The 22,589-nt window shown below is 40.0% G+C and overlaps 1 protein-coding gene across 1 annotated transcript in view; it reads left to right on the forward strand.

The window, feature by feature from the left end:
* ZFYVE9 (zinc finger FYVE-type containing 9) overlaps positions 1–22,589 on the forward strand; it is a 56,106-nt gene that overhangs the window by 25,702 nt on the left and 7,815 nt on the right. Inside the window, exons 5-13 of the mRNA XM_068198755.1 lie at positions 3,465–3,564; positions 7,304–7,480; positions 7,808–7,977; positions 8,714–8,837; positions 9,983–10,105; positions 11,275–11,430; positions 18,212–18,436; positions 20,763–20,845; positions 21,543–21,647. Of these exons, the coding sequence (XP_068054856.1) occupies positions 3,465–3,564; positions 7,304–7,480; positions 7,808–7,977; positions 8,714–8,837; positions 9,983–10,105; positions 11,275–11,430; positions 18,212–18,436; positions 20,763–20,845; positions 21,543–21,647 (1,263 nt within the window). The remainder of the gene's footprint in view (positions 1–3,464; positions 3,565–7,303; positions 7,481–7,807; positions 7,978–8,713; positions 8,838–9,982; positions 10,106–11,274; positions 11,431–18,211; positions 18,437–20,762; positions 20,846–21,542; positions 21,648–22,589) is intronic.

The raw sequence follows: 22,589 nt of genomic DNA on the forward strand, positions 1-22,589 counted from the left end.
GCCAGTGATATTTTTTTAAATATATGTGGGAAATGGATAAAATAAAAAAATCCCTCTACTCAGTCGACAAACTGACTCAGTAGACTTAAAATGAATTGTTTTCAGAAACTTTGTTAGCAAATGTTTGTCTGGGCCAAATTTGCACAAGTGCAGCCAAAAGATGTGGCAGAAAGGACTCATTAATAAATGCTAAGCATTAGTGTAAGTCAAATAATACTTAGCACTTACTGCAAATTGCTTTACAGCCCTTAATTCCTGTAACGATTCTGGGCAGAGAGAGAACAAAGCTTTGACAAACAAGTTCTGATGAATGTGGCTGCAGTGGCTTGAGAAATCCCAGTTCTCAGCTGTCTGCTCCTGCTTTCTTGTCACCAGCCCCAGAGCAGTTGAAAACTTCACTAGTAAAGCCATTCCTCAGAGAACAGATCTAGAAGCTAAAAACTCTTCTGGTTCCAGTAGCGGAAGCTTAATCGAAGGAACAACCCAGACCATGTGTGGAGTCGGTAACTACTGAACCACAGGGATGCTTCCACTGTTAAATGTCTGAATCTCACTAAAAGAATTAGGGAGACAACATCTTCAGCCCTTGCAGTTATTTGTTTCTAGGGGAAGTAATGGGATTAAATATTTTGAACACAAGCTTTAGCACAACAGTTTCTTATTAAGCTTTATTAACATCATGACAAATCATTTTAGTAGGGGTGAATGTATCGGTTTCACTTGGGAATAAACACTGCATTTAAAAATAGTTGAGTGGCAACTGGGAAGTCTGGGTTTTTAATTTCAGGGTAATAATTGCAAAGTTAATGGATGATATGCACCATTTGGATTGACAGAAAGTAATACACTTACAGTCAATTTTGAGTTAAAATAAAGAACCTGATGAATGTGTGTGAATACATTCATAAATTATATGTTATGCATTTATGTACCTTCTATTGTCAGATTAAATCATCATCCTTGATAGGAAAACCGGAAAATTTGTATGCAGTCTTTTTTTATTGAGAACCAAAACGATATTTTTCTACTAAAATATTAAAAAAAATCAGCAATTCCACTAACAACTAATGGTTTAGCAACTCCTAGGGAACCTGAAAGCCCTAGTAACATAAAAACTTGCTTTGACTGCTCTGTTGTTTTTTTATAGCGTGATGTACTGAGATAATGACTTGGTGATTGTTAATAACAAGTCTGACTTGTCAGTTGTGCTGGATTGTGTTCTCTGCATTACTGCTGCTCAAGGCTGATGCGGCCTGAGAGAGGAGGTGGGGATGTTCTGTCATTGCTTCTGTTTTCTCTTTTAATATTTAAATCATTGTATTTGGGGGCTTTCATGAATGTGTTGTTTGAAAAAGTTTCCTAAATTAGATATTAATTTGTGTTGGGCCTTCATTTATGGTTGACGACATTGATTTTTCCATGTTCAATACTGAATGAACTTTTGACTGGAAGTTTTGCCCAGAGAACCGAAATGATGTCAAATGTCTCTAAAATATGCTGTGATGTTGTTATAAATATTTCCTAGAATACTTGTAAATTGGGTTAAGATGTAAGTGCAGAAATCAGATTTTTCAAATATATTTACTTTGTTTTTTTGAAGATTTTCACATATGTGAAAGGGTGGATTTTATTTTTGCATTAAAATTCCTGTGTATGCTTAATTATATTTTGGCTTTGAAATGTTTGAGTTGTCATAATTAGAAAACATTAAAACTGGTTCTAATGAGACAAGGCTGAGCTTTCTCCACATTTGATTTTCAACTCTTGTATTTAGTTCAGAACTTGTATTTGCTTATTTTGAACACTTGCCACTAAAAACCTCCAAGTAACAGGCTGCAAAGTAGTCATAATTTGGTGTGATCTTTAACTTGGTTGAAATTTAATTAGGCTTAAACACATTAATATATAACAATCCTTTGTAGCTTCTTGTCTGTATTTCAGAAATAATGTTGCTGGAGTCACGGAATATTTTTTTAATTTAGAAAATGTTATAGATTATAATAATGCATAGTGAATTGCAGAGATAATATCCACCCATAATTAAGTTCTGTAATTCTGTCTTGATATCTGAACTCATTTGTTAGGCAGCTGCTGCTGTTTCTAGATCTCCTGAGTGTGACATTACCTTTCTGCAGGAAGTGGATGTTCATCACTATCTTCACATCACCTGAAAAATAACCCCGAGCAACTACTGGGTTTTTTTAAAATAAAGACAGTATAATTATTTTAAACAAAAAAGAAATCATTAAGGGCATGTGTTCTGCAGGATTGTGAGAAGGCAGTTGCTACTGTAGGATCATGTCTGCATGCAGCTGTTTTGGTGCACAAGCCATGCTCATGTTTGATGGTTTTGCTTGTCTGGAGGAAGCCTCAGGTATGTTTCCTGCCCAGGACTGGGGAGTTTTTAGAGCTGGTTCAGGGGAGAGGGACCAGCACTGCAGCTGCATCTCCACAGCACTTTGTGTTCCCTGGGCTTTGCCCCAGCCTCTTTAGCAGCCAGGGTGCCCAGAATGCAGCTTCGAGTTCTCCCTACTGTTATGATACTGTGGTGGTGTTTGTATTCATGTCAACATGAGCTTTTTTATAGGAATGGAGCAAGATTTTCTTGTAGTACTAATGTCATTCAGCTTTCTTAAATGTCTTGGTTTATATGTTTAACACTTAAAGTATTTTGATAATCACTGTTCCTCCTCAGCCGAGGAATAGCTTGCTAGATATGAAGAGATTAAACGGCTGGAGTTGCTATCAGAATCACAGAATTTTTTAGGTTGGAAAAAGCGTCTTGAGATCATCAAGTCTGGTCTTGTCTGATGACTGATCACTGCCTTGTCAACCAGACCATGTCACCGAGTGCCACATCCAGTCTTTCCTTAAACACCTCCAAGGACAGTGACTCCAGCATCTCTCTGGGCAGCCCTTTCCAATGTTTAATCACCCCTTCTGTGAAGAAATTCCTTCTCATGTCCAAAAATTCCTTCTGGCGTCCAATTCCATGTCTATGAATCGTACTGCTGCAAAGAATTAATTAATTAAGTTTGAATTAATCTGTGCCATAGCAGTCTCTTACATATATGGAATGCTTGTGCATTGAATTGCTATTTAATTCTAGGAAGTACTCATGCTTTTTCTAAGACTGAAGTTAATTCCCAAATGTTTAATTCTGTGAGGGATTTTAATGTGGTAGGTATTTCTTACCCCCATTGTCATTTATGCCAAACAAATTTTAAAAACACCACAGTGCACTATCAGGACAAAATGTGTTTATGTGTTCCACAAAATAATCATCAGGATTAGTAGTACAGGCACCCTGGGTAGGTATTGGTCACTGTGACTTTAATAAGAAAATACTGATTTTTTACCTCTGTATTTTGCATTTCAAGAGCTTTGCAGACACTCAGTTGTCCAGGTCCATCAGTTTGTCCCATATTTGTGCACACCCTTGAGGAGTTTCCCCTGTGTTCCAGGTGTTTTGTGCCGCGTGCTGTAGCCTGAAGTGCAAGCTGCTGTACATGGACCGAAAGGAAGCCAGAGTGTGTGTGATCTGCCACTCAGTCCTGATGAATGGTGAGTGGGCAGGGAATCTGAGACCTGGCACCTCACTGCCTTTGTGTGGAGCTGCAGTGAGGGCATTTCAAAAGAAAAATATCAAAATACTTCATTTGTATGGGTAAGTATTCTAAAGCAGTAAAGGTGCTTGAAAGGCTGGCATGGAATCCCTGTGAAGAGTAGAAAAACTGGTAAGGTTGCAGTGAGTTTGAAAGCTTTCATTTGGGAGTGCTCTACCAGGATTGCAAAAACTGTGATTTTGGGGTTGATTCAGAAGTGTACTCTGTATCCTGTGTTGCCTGAATGGATAACCTGCTACACATTTAGATGGAATGCCAAAGAGTAGAGTAATGCAGTTGTGCCTGTTCTAGAGCATGCTCTATAGGAGATTGGGAAAGTAGTATTTACCCACAAATTAATCCAACTCCTCTTCTTAACTCCGTGGTGCTAGAGTAGGAGGTCTTGTCTAAATACAGGTCCCCAAATGTTGACAGCTGCGCTTAGATGGTTCCATTCACACATTCCTGGAGAGTGTCAAACTCAGGGTGGTGCTGTGGCTAAAAGCCTGGTGAGAACATGGGACACAGGAGAGAGGTCCCAGGTAGTTCTGAAGTTCACATGTAGAACTGAAAGGAAGTTCTATCACCTCTGCTTGGTGCAAGGAAAAACTCTGGTTTTGACCGGCAGGCTGTGGAATGTATTTTGTGTGTTGTTCTTTACTGTATTAACACTTCAGAGCTGTGCTATAAATATGGGCAAACACAGAGCACTCTCTTGGGGCCTGTGAAAATCTCCAGAACTTCCCACACAGTTACCTCTGGGTGGTGATCTGTCCAGCTGAGTTATGCCCATGGCACTGAGCTGCTGCTGGAAGACTCAATGTTCAGTTCTTCTGTCTTGAATTGAGAAGGCTGAGAAATTGGATTAGGTCAAGAGAGGACCCATGTGGGTGCTTAATTAATGAGATAACCTTTCTCATCGTGAGAAATTCCAGGCATTTTGGCTCATTAGTGGGAAAGTGAATGGGTTTCTTGGTCCTGGGGTGGTATAAATATATATATATGGATTACTGAAACTTGATGCCAGAAGTGAGTTCAGTGGTAGAGGAAGGTCTGACAGGTGCATTCTAACATGTAAAAGTTAGGACGAGAAGTCAGAGAAATTCAGGCTCTAAATGCAAACTTTTAACTGTTAGGATTACTGTTTAGTAATTATCAGGATGGTTTATCATGGAATCTCCATTGCTGCAATTGTTTAGTTAAACTTTGGAGACTTCCAGCAAAGATTCTAACCAAGAATCAGTTAGGAAAATTGTGGTTTGTGTCAGCATCACACAATGCAATTTTGGCATTATCTTTACATATTACCGCAGAGTGGATTATTTTGGCTGTTTTCAGAAAGATCTCTTACTTCGTGGATCATCTAAACTAAAACACTAAACTTAAGGTCATAGCTGTATATTTTTTCTCCAAAGCAGTTGAATATTGGTTCAGGTTTGGTTAAAAGTAACTGAGTGCTTAGTCTTGAGATGAAAATATAAAATTAGTAGACAGTATCTGTTATTAAACAGGAATATCTTACTTCGTGGATCATCTAAACTAAAACACTAAACTTAAGGTCATAGCTGTATATTTTTTCTCCAAAGCAGTTGAATATTGGTTCAGGTTTTGTTAAAAGTAACTGAGTGCTTAGTCTTGAGATGAAAATATAAAATTAGTAGACAGTATCTGTTATTAAACAGGAATATAATTTTCTCAAAAAGTTTCAAAAAGATGGAATGTTTCAAAAATACTAAACATTAATCGGTGTGCAGTGGTCGGTTTTAATTATTAATAATTCTTTACTCTAGGCCAAATGTGTGACAGGAAATTGTAAGTTATAATATCTAGAAATTAAAAACTAGTCCCAGTAATCATGCTGAAGGGGTTCTAAACTGTTACATTTTGAGATGGAGAAATGAGCACATTTCAAGGTGTACAAGAACAAGAAATTACAAATACACTTAGCAATAGACAGGCTCTGTTATGATGAGCTCTGTCTTAGCAATTAGGCTCTGTTGTGATGAGTAGGATTAATTTTCATCTTGGGGAAGGGAAGAATCTGTAAATATTTTGTTGAAACAAAAGTGTTGTTTTAAAAAGACATAATAAAACTGATCATATTATAATGATTTCATTTGAAAGCCTCTCTGTCCTCTTGCCAGGGCAGATGCACATTAATGGCAGCAAACAGCGACACCAGTGCCTGGTTCCTTCCAGGCCAGTGCTGTGCTTGCCCTCTCTCCCTGTGTTCCTGTCCCTGCTGCAGGCTTCGTGGTGATGCTTTGGGTTAGTTCACCTGTAACCTGAGTGCATCCCACCCCTCCAGCTTCTTTGTCAGTGCAGCTTTTGGGGCTTTTGTCCCTGTCAGTGCGGCAGGTTAAGCATTAATCTTTGCAAGACCTGGAAGCAGGGGTAGGAACTGTAAAAGTAGTTATTATTTCACTTGATTGCTCAGAACCTGGTTTGTGTTTGACTGCGGTGTGAGGGGAGGGTTGTGTGTTTTCTGGCATGTTTCCATGGCCAGGCTATGTGTTTCATCAGTTTCCAATGCTATTTTTAGTGTATTTTCAGTTGGTAGATGTGCTGACTTGGCACTTTGCTCCATTTAAAGAAGGCTTTAAGAATGCTCTTTTACTTTTCTAATAAAGGAGCCCTGGATATGTAACTTTGTGCATTTGTAATACTTTCTTCTTTCAGGACTTTTACTATAACTGGTATAGAATTGCTGTTCAAAAAGTGCTTTGGTTCAAGTAATTTTCTCAACTGGAAAGCCAATACCTTTTTCTTTGACAAGCATTTCACTATTGGTTTTGCAGGTTGATGGGGGAAGCAGGAGGGTTTATGTTCTGTTGAGTTCTGTTTGTCCTTTTTTTTTTGGTCTTGTTATTTCCACCTTGGTTTTCTAACAACTTGCAGCTGAAGGAGCCCAGGGATGTACATGCTCTGAGAGCTTAGGTGCCATGATATTTATGCCTGACTCAAAAAATGCATTTATTTTTAACACACTAATATGGTTGTGGGTGCAAACACACATATGAATTTTCTGGCATCTTGCTACAAGCCTCCCTTAAATGTGAAAAAGAAGTAGCACTGTGGAGATAGTCTGGTTTACTCACTGGAGGATAATTTCCTATGATAGATGTTGTTGAAAAAGAAGATTTATGTGTTATTTTTTGGCCAATTGAATTAAGGCTCAAGTCATGCCTTCCGAGTTAGTAGCATAAGGGTTTTTTTACAGTTAAGAATAGTACAAAACTGCCCTGGACACAAAGAAATGCAGGGTGTTTTTTATCATAAATGAAAGCTAAATCTGCTCAAGTATTTTGTGGGTTATGAAACATTTGTAGTAAAAATATCTATTTCTCCATGCATTGTGAGATATATATATATATATATATTTACACATTGACTGTTTTCAATTAAATCTTTGAAGAAGAAACAAAGTGAAGCATGGAGAACTAAGCATCACTCAAGTCAAAGTGTATTTGTGAATTTTAACCCTTTTCAGAAAATACTTATCTATGGACTGACATTTTTATTGCACAGGGCCAGTGCAGCTTCTCCTTGTGCTTTTCTTGCATAATTGCAGTCCCCTGGGCTGTTACATGGAGGGAATGGTCTTTGGGAGGTGGCAGCAACTGAGAACTTAACACAATGTTTTGGACTGTTAGATATCTTCCTCTGTGTTCATGGCTCTTGTTCTTTGTTTGCTTTAGCTCAAGCCTGGGAGAACATGATGAGTGCCTCAAGCCAGAGCCCTAACCCTAACAATCCTGCTGAATACTGTTCTACTATCCCTCCTTTGCAGCAGGCTCAGGCCTCGGGCGCCCTGAGCTCCCCGCCTCCCACTGTCATGGTACCTGTGGGAGTTCTGAAGCATCCTGGAGCAGAAGGTAAGAACATTTCCTTTTTCTTTCAGTTTACCTGTTGTAAGAATTTAGAAAGAATATCTGCATTTCATCCATTCCAAATAACGGCTAATGCCAGTGTACTATTCCTGCCCTCAGCAGGGACATCAGGTTTTTGAGGACATGTAAACTGTGGTTTGTGTCTGTACATGATGCTGCCATAGGGAATGCACTAGGTGATGTCCTAAGTTCCTTCCAGTCCACATTTTTATATTTATTTTTTCTGTTTTGCTGTTTTATACTCAGATTTTCCAATTTCCTAGCCAGTGTTGCTGTGAGATGTTAAATGCTGTTTTTTTACGTTCTCTGCAGTGGCTCAGCCTAGAGAACAAAGGCGTGTTTGGTTTGCTGATGGGATTTTACCCAATGGAGAAGTTGCCGATGCAGCAAAGCTGACAGTGGCTGGGACAACTTCCACGGGAACCTTAGCAGTGTCTCATGATCCATCAAAGCCCATGGCCAACAACACTTCATCAGCAGAAGTAAGGGAGTGTTTGGCATTCAAAATCCTGTGTTGTGAGTGGTCTGTGAGTTGCTGTGGTGACTGCAGTAAGACTGATGTAGGAAATCTGCTCAGGCTTGTCTTAATATGTTGCATAGCAAGTGTTGTCCTTATTTGAATGTTCGCAGAGTGCTGAAACAACCATATCTTTTTAAATGAAATGAAGAGTTTTGGGGCAAAGCACTAACAATGTTTGTTGTCTGTGTGGCTTCCAGCTGTTTGGCTGTACAGCTGGTGTGTGAAGGATATTTGTGTAACATATGCTTTAAAAAAGGTGAGTCGTGGTCAGTAAGGATTTCGAAACAATAAGATTATCAGAGTGTGGATCAGAACAATACTCTGTCACAAAATTATGTATGCAGGAAAGTGCAGATAAAGTTAACAATGTTAAGTCCACCATACCCCATGTAAGTGGAATTGAGACTCTGCAAAAAGTTCAAATGGACATAGATGCATTAAGATTTTGTGAAGAAAGGGATATGTATGGTGTTAGAGAAGGGAGGTAAGGCTCTGAGCAGATTTTCTATCAATAGTTCACATCCAGGAGTTATCGCACGATCATCTGTTGTTACAGAGCCAAATTACTTGGTGCTTCTGTTTCTCCAGCAGACACGGACTCCTTCACCTACATCTATAAAAATTTAGCCAGCCAGCTCTTACATTTTTATCATTATTACTGTTTTAATGTTGTCCTTCTTGTTGTTTGCTTCTTGTAGACTGATAATGCCTCTGTATTCTCGGGAAATATAACTCAGGTTGGCAGTCCTGTTGGCAGTGCAATGAATCTGATTCCTGAAGATGGTCTTCCTCCAATTCTCATCTCCACTGGAGTAAAAGGAGGTGAGGGTATAATTTGACAGCCAGCTTTTATGCTTCCAGATGCAATAACCTAGTGGCTACTGTGTTTATTTTAAAAATAAGATACTGGCAGTGTGTTGAATATTGGAAGGAATTCTCAGTAAGCACTCATGGGTAAATGTTGGGCCACTCCTTTGCACAATTGGTCCCTATTTGCATCCAGGAAGAGCCCCACCTTGCAATGAAATTCCTGTAACAAGTAAAACACAAAGCAAAAAATTAACTGCAGTCCAGAAACATGTGCTAATTTCTTTACTAATCAGACTGTGGGGAATGTTTCAAACAGAGATAGGTTTTAATTAGCCTTATGAATATTCATGGTTCCCTTCTCTGAAATTCTGTTGGAACATGGGCTGTGTCTAAGGCATCCCCAGGCACTGCATTCATCAACACTGTTGCACATCTTGGCCCACAGTGTAGCTTTTAGTCATTGTGATATCCCCTTATAAAGAACCCAATCAAGGGGGCTTCAGAAAATTAAAAACTAATTTTGAAAAGATTAGAAAATGTGTATTTGTTTATGTGAAATGACTTTCCACAGTCTGATTCATGACATCCTTTAATACATTGCTGGAATTAACTTATTTTCTCTTCTTTGGTTGTTTTATTCCTATTAGGTATTTTGCTGACACTGTGCATTTCTAATGTTAAGCAGGAAGTAACCTTTTATTTCAGGATAGTGTCAAAACCAAAATGTGAGCAGTATTTAATTTCAGATCTATTCCATCCTGTGTTAGCTGTTTATGGTAGTCCAGGACTGATGCCCTTCAGCCTTGCTGTGATTTAAATAACAATTCTTAATTTCTTAGTAATTTGGGATTTCAGTTGACATTGTGACACACTTTTCAATTTGATTTCAATTTTCTCCTCTAGTTGATACTGAAAAATAGTTATTTTTCTGAAACAAGATGCATCTTTCTAAAGGATGTACAGAGGCTATCTCATAAATTCTGTTGAAGTTTGAAAATACCAGTCTAGGAAACAATCACTTAAAGCAGCAATAATTAAATAAATTTTTTGTCTAAAAGGTCAAAACAGTAAAAAGAATTTGAATTGGGATGATCTGATTATAATGTATAGTCCATACCAGTAATTTATGGATTTGATTGTGTTTGTTTCTTTCATAGACTATGCTGTGGAAGAGAGACCTTCTCAGATCTCTGTCATGCAGCAGTTGGAGGATGGTGGCCCTGACCCTCTAGTATTTGTTTTAAATGCTAATTTGCTGTCCATGGTAAAAATAGTAAACTGTAAGTGTTTATTATTAAATCAGTCTTAGTCTATGAGAAGGGGAATGTTATCTAGATTATTAGTAGGAACAGCAGCATTTTTATTTGGTAGGAGAGTCTCAGAAAAAGTGTACAGGTTGAAAACTTTGTATTGAGCCATATTAAGTTAAATGTCAAAAGTCCCTTTTCTGATGATTTAGGTATCAGTACAGATAATTTTATGTAGAAAATATAAACTGGACTGATAGAGCTTCCAGTCTCAGATTTGGAGATCAATGTCTCCTGTAGAGCTTAGTAGGACAGGGTATTTTATCCCCCATTTTCCTTTGGTTGCTTCACTTATTCCCCTGTCATCCCATTCTGGAAAAAGCAGATGGGATCCCATAATAATGCAGAGGTTCCATGCCCCTGTGCACCTCTTCTGTCCCTTTCTGCCCTGTGCCTGTGTGTACCTGTGCTGAGGGAGGAGTGGGGAGGCACACGGATGGTTTCTCATGCCAGTTCCTCCGCTGATCTCTGCTGGATAGAAACACGATGGAGAAATTGGGAAGGACAGTTTTGTATTAATAAGTTGTTTATAAACTTTTCAGCATCTCTTGAATTGCAGTACAATGTTTTATATATGTATTAAAAGGTAATATATTATAGACACAGGTTTTATTTCAATAACTTAATATTCTCAAGAAATGAAGCTCAGAGCACGTATCATTACTAACATCCCTGTGAAGCAGAACAACACAGTGAGGTCTTATGGAGACACCTGACATCCAGCTCTCCATTTATTAAGGAAGATATCACTGCTGGAAACTGTTTTAGCTGTCAGGATCATGGTACGCACAGCCAACAGCCTAGCCTGTTCCCAGTCTCCTTCATTCACATTTAAATCCTGTCCTTTCATTTGAATACAGGAACTGCTAAAAGTCTGTTCTGTGGTGTTAATCCCAAGATCTGACTGGAAGCTGTAATACTCTGGCTCTTCCTTAGCTGTAAACTGGGAATTACTGAGCTGCTCTTGTTTTGGATGTGCTTGCCCTCACGGTAACAGATGTAGGACGTAATTTGTCTGTGTGACAGATAACAGAACAATACTTGCTGTAAAACTGCTCCTTGCGAGAGCTGTCTTCCTGCAGTGAAATTTAGGCATCCTTTTTGCAATTCTGCTCTGCTGATCCGTGTTTGCATCCGTGCAGATGTGAACAGGAAGTGCTGGTGTTTCACCACGAAAGGCATGCACGCCGTGGGGCAGTCGGAGATCGTCATTCTCCTGCAGTGTTTGCCTGATGAGAAATGTTTGCCTAAGGATATCTTTAACCATTTTGTGCAACTTTACCGGGATGCCTTAGCAGGTAGGAGTGCTCTCTGTTAAAAATGTTAAAAATCATACAGGGTCAGATACATTTTTGTCATAGCAGATGGCTCTTTTTGGAAAAAAAAAAAAAGGAAATAAAAGAGAATAAGGATCAAAGCTGATAGGGGGATGAGTTGTTGGTTGTTAGTATCCAGTGTTCTAGTCATCTCACCAGATAAAATGCTGCTAACCTGGGGAGCTGCTCCAAAGATCTTCCATCCAGAATGAAAATGTTGAGAATTCTTGTGGATAGTATGTTCAATATCTCCTGACCAGGTACTTCAGAACTTTGATTCTCATACTGCCTGTGTCTGTTACTACATTATGGAGATCCTACTTATATTTTAAAATAATATGTGTATATGTGTGCCTAGAATTAACTGTAGAGCATTTCAGAAATTTAACCAGAATTTTGAATTTTTGTATCTTTGATTGCAAGTTTTTTATATAAATCATTGCACATTTTACATTTACTAAGTAAATAGGCTTCCACTTCTAGGTATAATTGTTGGACCTTAGAATTCAAAAATCCTTGCCTAAGGAAATATGCAAGTGTTTGGTTCCACTCATCAGAAGATAAAGCTTGTTTTCCAGAGGTAAAATTGGATCACATTAAGGTTATATGCTGAAAATACGTTTACAGGAGGTTCTGCTTATCATTCATAATGCCTTTGGAGTGATTGAATCCAGTACTTTAATAAAATAATGAAAGATATTTGTTTCCTAAAATATCTTTGTACAATAAAGGTCAGCTTGTCCAGAGAGGTTGCCAGGTTCAGAATGTATTATTATCTCATGTTATAATGGATCTTGTGTGCATGGCAAACAGCTACTGTTCTAAACCTCAGTTAATTTTCTTTGTCTTACAATGATGTTATTCAGAGGGAGATAGATATGAAAAATGGCAAGCATGTGTATATAAATGTGTATATATGTATATTGCAGATATAAATCTAGCTTGGTGTGTATATTGCTATGAAGTTCTGTATAATTACACTACAGAAATACATAATTTATAACTCCTACATAATGTATTTGTAATTCCTTTTTTAGTACTGTAGTGGTAGTAATTTGATATCCTACAATTCCACTGGTGCAAAGAGCTGCTTAGTATTGTAAAATTCTTAATCAGAAACCAAATGTCGCTGTTGAAGAATTCCACTGTGTGTTTTCTTTTGGTAGGATCTGCTGTGTGTTGTGTTTCAGACGTGAAGGATGAGTAGACAGACACCTTCAGTTACTGCATAATGCCTGCAGGTTTTGTAGATAGTGCACCTTGATGAATTCCCAAAGCACTTGGGAATGTTCTTTCAACATCCGTCCTTTTTTTCTTTCCAAGGCACGCGTTGAGAGGCAGAAGGATCTGTTAGCATATTTGTAACTTGGCTGCTTTAAACATTATTCAGGCAGAGAGGAGGTGATGCTGTAGGGGTTTCAGTTGGGTGTCTGTAATCCCTTGGAAGTGGTTAGCAGTTCTGCTCTTGGAGGTGGAGCCGTGCTTTCCAAGCTGTTCATTTCAGAGGTACTGCACCTCTCCTGGCAATGAGATGATTTAGACATTTAGAGCAAACAAGAATTCCCAGTAGAATTTAGAGACTATTTAACAGCCTGCCTCGCCATTTCATTTTTCCTTATATAATACATCGGTTTAAATATATTCTGTATCAGGAAACTGAAATAAATTCTGTTTTTTATTTATTTCCTTTAGTATAGGTTTTCTTAAAAACAGTAATAAAATAAAAAGGCACATACTGTACTTTTTATTGGAATGGAAACAAGAATTACTTTTTATGTTGTTGATATTACTTTGAAGTGATTTTAGATTTCTTGGTCTTGTTTTCAGCGGGAAAACACAGCATCCCTTTTTGTTTGTTGGATTAAAGCCCAATCCATAGCAAATGATTTCTTCATGAGTCACATGAATTTAGGAGCTTGAATTCTGTGCTCAAGCCTAGAAGCACAAAGTACTTGTATGTACTCGTGCCTCTTCCCAGATGTTTCCTCTTTCCTGAGGGGCTGACTTGTTCTGGAGGCAGCGTCCTGCCCTCTCTGCTGTGTCGTGTTTGCAGGCTGGCTCTGGTAGGATGGCAGCAGAGAGATTTTGAAGGAAAAAATGATCTTTTTCACTGTAGGCTGTATGCATGCGAGTTATAAAAAAATAAAGTCAGTTAAGGCAAGTATTTATTGCTGCTCACTTTTCATCACTTTACTTTTCCTCTGGCCCCTCTGTCATCAAGCTCCCTGCTGTGTTGCTTTTCTTGTTTTGAAGTTGGAAGCTAATGATTTCTGTTGTGGTTGTAGTAGTTGCACTGCTGTAATAGTAATCCCATGATTATCCTTGTCTGTTGGCTATAGGCCTGGCAGTGGATGGGAAAATGAGGACTTCTGTCCATCTGAATGGGTACTTTGAGGCAGTTGCATGTGTTAGTGTAGTGCTGCCAGAGATGCCCTAGTGCATCAGCTCTGTGCTGGAAGACAATAAAAGCTACTGTTACTTTTGGAGTGGAAATGTAAATCTGGCAACTGCCTGAAGTGGCTTTGTGGTCACCCTGGTTTTTGGGGATATTCCTTGTGACCATGGGTCTATCCCAGACACAGTTTTTCATTTTTTGCCCAGTGTGGCTTTAATTAAATATGGTGGTAGTTAATAGTAGATCTGTAAAGAAGCCCATGTAGTTGTTCTGAACAGAGAACAGGTTAACCAAGTAATACACCCCTGCAATTGGTCTGTGGAAAGGTGGACACAAAATCAAACTTCATATGAGGTGAGTGAGTGATGTTAGGAACACTGCCACAGAGTAGCCTGAGAAAGTTTTGGATGCTGGCAGCTGCTGCTCTCACTGGTAGTAAGTGAAGCATTATGGCCCTTGGCAATAGGAGTAAGTTCTTTGCAAATTACTTTCTGATGTGTTTCAATAAAGAGACGCTGACTGTGGCCAGAACTTTGAATGTGGAGCTGATATGGAGGTTTTTCTCAGTGTTGGCATCTGCAGCAGATGTGTTGGGGCATCAAGGTACATTCATGGTCTTGGCTCTTCTGTGGCTCTTTGTGGCTCTTGGAGTGATTTGGTTTGTGCTCCTTTTCCAAAGGAAATGTGCTCAGTTGCTCTTGAAGAAAATCCATCTGGCAAGATTGTTCACAGGTGAATATTGCTTTGCATCTCCTGCTGCAGGACTGGGGTGCTGGGGCTTTCAGGTTGCCAGCAGAGTCAGGTACATGGCAGTTCCTGGCTGTTCAGGATGGCAGTGGAATGAGGCTGGATAGACTTCCCCAAGCCACAGATAAATGCCCTGCCTGAGTCTGGATGCCGTTACCTTTTTCTGACCTGGCATTAACCAAAAGATAGGAAGCATACATTAAGAATTTAACCTCACTGGTTTTTGGTAAAAGTACCTAACTGGCTTCACCACACATTGAGGGCAATAAACAAATGCAGGAATCTTTTTTTTCCCCCCCCATCAACCTTTCCTGATATAGACCATTTTGAGGCCAGAAAGGATTGCCAAACTGCTATACAAAGCACATTGTTCATCATGGAAAGATATCTAAGTGAAGAATTCAAAACACTATGGATAAAAGCATCTTTTTTTTCTGGAGAACTTTGTAGGGATGCTTAAGATTTAAAGTCAAGGATAACCCAGTATAATTGAGAAGAGAATAAGTACTGACCTTCCGCAGAACTGCTTTAGATGCATCATGCACACTGAAAACACTTCCTAAATAATGTCAGTTGTCTGATGTCAGGTGCTGGAACTTAATATATGGAAAGGCACCTTTCTGCTCACTCTGAAATTGCCTCATTAGAAAGGAAATTGTGATATGTTTTAAATTAAATTACATGCTTTTTCAAAGGATAGTTATTTTTGAAGGTTTTTCTGACGCCTACACTTTCTCTACAAGCCTCTGAAACAGTTCTGTGCTTAAAATGTGTAATGGTGCAGTGGGTTTGGTTTGACAATGTCAGGCTGGGAATAGCAACTTCTTGGTGAGGCCTTGGCTTGGAATCACCTTCAGAGACAGGGCAGGAAAGACTGACAGCCCCTGGTCAGGCCAGAAATGTTTGAGGGACAAGCCCAAAGGAGCTTTTTGACTTGGTTGTGCTGACTGAAAAGGGCACTGAAGAAGTGTGTAGGATAACGCTTGCTTCTTCCCATGCTGTCCACATCCAAGCTCTTGAGCAGTTATAAATAATGAATTGCAACACAGCTACCTAATCCCAGTAATTTGTCCTGTTAAAGTGGTGGCAGCCTCTTGGATCTTGCACTGTGCAAGCTGCTTGTGTCAGAAGGAGTAGTTTATGATGCTGTGGCTTATGGAAGGAAAGGGCTGAGCAGCTGAGTTGCAGATTCAACTCTGAGGGTTTTTTCCACGTTTCCGTTGGCTGAAAAATTATTATTAAGGCATCCCAGGCGTGACCCTTGAGGCTCCATCTCCTGAAACAGAAAAAATAAGTAGTCATCCCCTCATGCTGCAGCACTTGGCACCAGTTGCAAGTGGAAATGTCTGGTTGCTTTGTCATTCCAGTGGGCAGTGCCACACATCTCAGATCCATACAGGATTGTACAGCTGCACTTAGCCTGGCCTCTTGCACACAGAAAATACACAGAAGAGGGGGCAGAATTCAGTGCAGTTTGGCAGTTTATACACATCATACACTTGAAGGGTAAAAAGGATTATTGTGATCATGTTGTTGGAACTGAGAACCTCACCAAGTAACTTTATTATCAGGCCTGTAGCTCTATTTGGGTAAGAACAGATGGGAAGGGGAAAAGGAAGTATAAATGAAGAAGAGGCGATTAGTGAGGGTAGGTGGAAACTGCAAAAGCAAATGAGTGCCAGCAGCTATTTTAGATAAGTGAAAATCTTTCTCATGAACACCAGTGGATACACTGGTTTGCACTCACCAGCAGGATGCCCACATTGGTGCATTGGTGTTTCACTGAGCAGGCATTAGTGTCCCAGCACAGCTGACAGAGCTGCATTTGCACATGGGCAGGAGCAGGGATTCTTGGCAGCTGACATTTGATGTGGCTCTGTTATTCATGGTAGTTTGACAGTACCTACTTTTCATCAAGTATGCTCAGCTGAGAAGTTGTAGCCACTCTAAGAGTTCTGGAGTTTGATCTGGGTGATCATGTCAGCTTTGGCCTGTGTGTATCTGTAAAATTACAGGTTGGCTTTGCAGGACAGTGGCAAACTCTGAATGAGCCTCACCCTGCTATGGGATGCTGGGCTGCCAAAGCTGTCATCTTCTAACAGGGAACCTAAACTTTGCACAGCATTTGTGAGTACAGAAAAAAAATCCACAAAGTGGCCATGAAATCTGAAAAATAAGGACCCTTTGAGCTTATTTGTTAGTTGGAATATAAAAGGAGCCTTTTGCTTACAGACCTGCCAGTCACTATATGTATAGCTGGAGGACCCAGGGTAATGTGAAGGACAATATTGAGTGATGATTGTGCCAAGGTGGTGTGGTGCAAAGCAGTATGGCCACATCTCCAGAGGGAGGACTAGAATAGCTGTATTATTATAACTTGTATTACTGAGAATGTCAAAGTATCACTTCTGTGACTCATATTTTTACTTACTTAAAACCTGGCATTTGTTTGTGTGTGTATCATGTGTGTAAAAGGAAGAAACTCTCCAGGTAGTGTCCAGTGGATGTGCAGATGGAGATGTGCACATAACCACTTTGAGTTCAGATACAAACACTCTGTTATGAGGTGGTGGAGAAGGAGCAGAAACTCCTACTTAGCAGTCTCTGTCTGCAGGTGGGAAAGCCTGGGATTGCTCCAGAAGCCCAGGAGGTCTGCATGAGTACCTCAATCCCATGCAATTCCTCATGAGTGGTGTTGATCAAGCACACCACGCTCTCCGAAATTGCCTTTTTCTTTGAGTGCAAATCAGCACTATTAATATTCACATCTTCCTATGGAGAATTGTGATCAGCTGTTCTGTACATTATTTGCATGCTGTTGTTGTCATTTGATAAAAAGAATCACACCATGGTTCTTTGCTTCAATGTTAAATGCTGTGTTGGATGCTATAATAACCTAATCAGCATTCAGATTCATTCAGCCATTTGAGTGTAAACAATTTTAGAAATCAGAAGCATCAAAGAGTAAAAATGTGAATAAAAATTAGTGATGTTTCTCCCCTGTGTCTCTCTCAGTTGCATTTTACATTAAGTGTACTAATGAAATAAACAGTCTTTTGTGTAATTCTTGAAATTACCCAGATCTTCAATATATGTCTGAGCAAACCCCAGTGGTTTGCCTAAATGGAAGGACAACCAGGGGACATTAATTGTTTGACCAGGTGCACATCCCTCCTTAAATTGCAGCTGAACCCAAAAGTTTAGTTCAAACAACAGCAGCTTCTGCAGTGGAAGTCCCTTGAGTAAGGCACTGAAAAAAGGCTTTGTGTGGGTGTGTCTGTAGTGCCAGGGGGACGTTTCAGGTACCACCTTAGCAGCAATACTGGCTTCAACTCTCCTGTGATATCCTGAGAGGACAGTGAGGGCCTGGTACAGGTTGCCCAGAGCAGCTGTGGCTTCCCCATCCCTGGAAGTATCGAGGCCAGGTTGGGGCACTTTTGCACAGGAGGTAACTTGAGCACCTGTGTGCAGCAAATCATTGTTTCACATGTGGTTAATACACATTAATGCTCCAGGAAGAAAAGTGAGTTTAACAGGGATTTTTTCCCTTCTGAAAAACTCCTGACATTCTTGATACAGCTCTCAATCCAGTGAAGTAATGAACTCCTCTTTTTCCCATAGGTAACATTGTTGGCAACCTGGGACACTCCTTTTTCAGCCAGAGCTTCCTTGGAAGCAAAGAACACGGAGGGTTCTTGTACGTTGCAGCAACCTATCAGTCCCTGCAGGACCTGGTGCTCCCAACCCCACCATACTTGTTTGGCATCCTCATCCAGAAGTGGGAGACTCCCTGGGCCAAAGTGTTCCCCATCCGGCTGATGCTGAGACTCGGAGCTGAATACAGGCGTGAGTAGCAGGCACTGCTGGAGGGGAATGGATGAGTTCTGCTTCAGAGCACTCCCCCAGCCATGGATTGTTACCTCTCTGAGCCACCCAGGCTCAAAAAGGCAAGGAAGAGCTGTGTGGCAGACCCACAGTGCAGCACTGAGGTGGTGATGGGACCTACGGCCTTTTTACAACTCTGCTGGGTCATCAGGGAGGTTTTTGTGGAGACAGATCTGGTTCTGAGCATTTTTGTATCCATTTAGTGACCTGAGAGTTAAGTGCAGAACAAGTCTGATTAGCTGGTGTAGTGTTAGCACAAGGGAGAGCTTTGAGATGTTAAGCTTGTTCTATGCTGAAATGAAAGACCATTTGCTTTTAGGTTTTTAAGACCAGAGAGTAACAATATGTGTGCAGGGGCAACAAACTTGGCAGTTTGTTGCAAAAATTTTGTTGGAACTCATAATAAATAGGCTGGAGAGAATGTTTCATCTGAACAAAATCTTAGCAGTTAGCATGAAATTGGCATAAAGTTAAGAGAAAATAATTTTGAAAAGACATTGACCATTGCTGGAGCAAAGACATTACTGGAAGTTTTTCCACCTTGATGAGCCAAAAATTTTATGTTTTACTCATCTGCAGTTTAAATTGGCGTGTCTCATTAATCTAAATTACTACGAAAATGGTCTGTTGTTAATTTTTTCCAGAAATTTTTCAGAACGTTTTAACAAAATAAGTTTTATAATATGCTATGCAGAGATTTATCACTTTAACTTTTAAAGTTTTGAGAACACTGGGAATTTTCCACAAAATATGTGTGTTGCTGGAGGAGAAAAATAAATTTCTGAAAATTTGCCTTCTGAGAATGAGGACTGAAGCTTAAACTTGCACAAAGAAAAATTCATGTCATAGGTGTGTAGATTTTTGTGTGTATCTGCAGGCATTTTTAAAGTAGAGCATTTATTCCCATCAGTATTTAGAAAAACAAACAAAAATGCTCATATTTTGGATGTGACATCTGTTTCTGAGCACAGAAAGAAGTGTTTTGATAGTGACAAAGAAAAGTACCTGGGAAGCCAGGCTTTGCATCATTCCTACAGCTATGGTTTGGATTTAGACGTATTCCCTTGAGCTGTGCCAGTTGTGACTGCAGGGCACTGCCTCAGTTTCTCCCTGCAAGGTGCTGCTTTTGTGGCCCAGGTTTCCTGGGTTTCCTTCCACCCTCTTTGCTGGTGGAGCTGTCAGAATCCAGCCATTTGTGCAGTGCTGCTGGCTGTGCAGATCAGATGCAGGATGTCCTCGGGTTGCTGGGTGTGCAGAAAACATCTGCTGAGCATCCACAGATCAGCCCAGCAGCTCAGGCTCAGGGAATTCGGTGCATCTGGGATGGAGCCTGAAACCAGGGTGGCAGACACAGGATCAGCCCTTGCTGGTGCCTCAGGGCACTGCTGTGCAGGGGTTGGTTGTACGTGGTGTGTCGTGCTTCCAGGTATCAAATCAGTGTGCAGAGGCTGGAGCTGATTTCCATCAGGAAATCTTGGTGTTATTCACATGATGCTGAGCGCTCTGCAGTCCCTTCTGACCACACTGGGAACTGGGAGTGTGGCATTTGGGGAAATCAGGCTGAGTGTTTGCCTGAGGATAGCTTAGGAATCCTCCTTCAAACATGTGTTTAGGAAACCTTGGCATTATGTGCATGAGTCATGTTCCAAACATTGTGATGGCTTCTGCTGCAACATAACGTAATGCAGCCAGCTCCATGCCCTACACTCAGAATTGCATCACAGATGTTTTACAGGTATGGATGTCAGCCAAGGAATGCAGATACTTTACATCACTGACATACCATAAATGTCCTTCAAATTGTTTGTGATGTACCCCTGTGGAGTTTGCCACATTCTCATGAAATAATGAAAACAGGAAATAAAATTATGGATTATCACTTGAATGTTACGTGTCACGCACAGAACAGAAAGACTGATGATGCTGTAGTGGAGAACAGCAGGATGGTTGTGCAAAAATAGAAGCCATTTTCCAAGAAGCAGCCTGAAAAAAGCATGTAGAAAGGTCATCTTTGCCATCAGGGCCCAGGTCACTGCGTTCAGTCCTGCATTGTGGCACCTGTAAGCTTTCCACATAATTATTCTTGTTTCTAGCATGGTGGGCAGGACACATGTGAGGTCATTATAATGCTGAACCCTTCTGCCTTTTTGCTTTTTAAATTGCAGTCTTCCCACTCTCTTCTTTAGCTGCTGCTTACCACATTCAACCAGATGATATTTGGGTCTGGTTTTGCAGAATCTGAGTACGTAAATTTCCATCTGACCTGTTCTTTTCTGTTTTATTCCAGTTTATCCATGCCCACTTTTTAGTGTCAGATTCCGTAAGCCTTTGTTTGGAGAGACTGGCCACACGATCATGAACCTCCTTGCAGTAAGTCTGTGATGGAATTTATGCATTCCATTGGTGGGAGTGGATGTGTGTGGAGAGATGGGCACTCCAGGTGCACGTAGTATCTGGAAAGTCCAGGAGATGCAAGAGGAAGTAGTTGGGATTTTGCAGTTAGTGAGAGTGGGTTTTAGCTGTCAACAAAACAGTGAATTGTAACAAGGTACCCAAATCAATATCCCAAACCTGTTTGCTGGAGGATGTTTGGATCTTGAAATAAGTGCATTGTTTGCTCAGACTGCTTCCTCAGAAGTGCTGGGTCATCACAGTGGCAGTCACAGCTCTCTGATTACATCGTGCTCCGACTGAAGGGATGTTATTATCTCTTCCTACTTTGCAAATATTTTCAACATAGGAAATTCTCTTTGATGCATGACTTAATCTCACTGCTAGAAAAACTAATAACTCCATCTAGTAATGTAACAGAACACAGCAAATTTTCTTACATACAGTGATAATATTCAAGGTTGGAGAACATTAATTTTGATGTAAGAGATATTTTTTCATTTGTGTACTGCAATTACATGGGTTACATGCTGGGGTGTCTCTGTCCCTCCCTTCCTTCCAGTCACTGATTACAGTTATTTGAATGGGCTAAGTAGTATTCACCAAGATAGTTATGAAACCTACATGGTTAATGATGATGATCATGGCTAACTTGAAATCCTGTTTTAATTCTCAGGACTTCAGAAACTACCAGTACACACTGCCTGTGGTCCAAGGTTTAGTGATTGATATGGAAGTCAGAAAAACCAGCATCAAAATACCTAGCAACAGATATAATGAGGTAATGCTTATAAAACATACATTTGTGTACAGTTTCTTTGTGATTGGAGTACCTGTGATCTAGAGGAATTTTTGTTTTATTCACTACCACTAAGGAAAAATGCCTCAAAAGCAAATACTAACTGTGTGATGCACACAGCTTTTGGAAGTGAATGAGCCTGGCTTCACAGGAAAAATGCAGTTCCATTTACTATTAATTAAACTCTTAAACTCTTTTTCTTCAGGTTTTTTAACAGTTTACATAAAGTGTCATGTGTTTGATTTGAGCAAGTAAGTTGACAAACTTTACACTCGAGGTAAACTAGGAAGAAAGCATGTATTAGCTTTTCTCATTTGTGTTGTGTGTTCCCACTCAAAGCATTTGAGTAGTATTTGTTGGATTGCTGATTACTTTATGTAAAAGTTCCCTCAACACTGAAATTCTATACTTGATTTCTGGTGTGAGAAAATCAGTCAGCATCTGTAGGAGTTAGTGCTGCTAACTAGAGAAAACTGGGGGAGGAGGTATTTGAACAGTAATGAAAGGGAACAGTGGAGAAGGGGATTGATTTCATGTTCTGTCTGAAGAGAGGGGGGTAACTTGGTAGTTTGAAACCTGTCAGAGCTGGGGTGAGGGCAAAGCTCCTGAGCAGAATGGTATTTGTAAAGTTCTTGTAAGATCAGAGCAGAATGCATCTTTATCTCAAGAGAGAGTTTCCCTGCAAGAAGCATTTGAGTTAAATAAGTGAGTAAAAAAGATTCATTGAAAAAAAGTGTTCTTTTATGAAGTTTGAAAAAGATTAAATTGATGAAGATAAAGGGTCTGTTAAAAGGTGTTTTAATTTTTGATGCAGTTGTGCCAGGATGGGAGAGGTCAGTGAGGTCTGAATGAATTCAGTCTGGAATGGCACAGACAATGCAGTTCAGTGTCAGCTGTGCCTGGTGTTTGCAAGGTGTCAGCTCC

This window comes from Anomalospiza imberbis, chromosome 9, assembly GCF_031753505.1.
Source record: "Anomalospiza imberbis isolate Cuckoo-Finch-1a 21T00152 chromosome 9, ASM3175350v1, whole genome shotgun sequence".
Lineage (NCBI taxonomy): Eukaryota > Metazoa > Chordata > Aves > Passeriformes > Viduidae > Anomalospiza > Anomalospiza imberbis.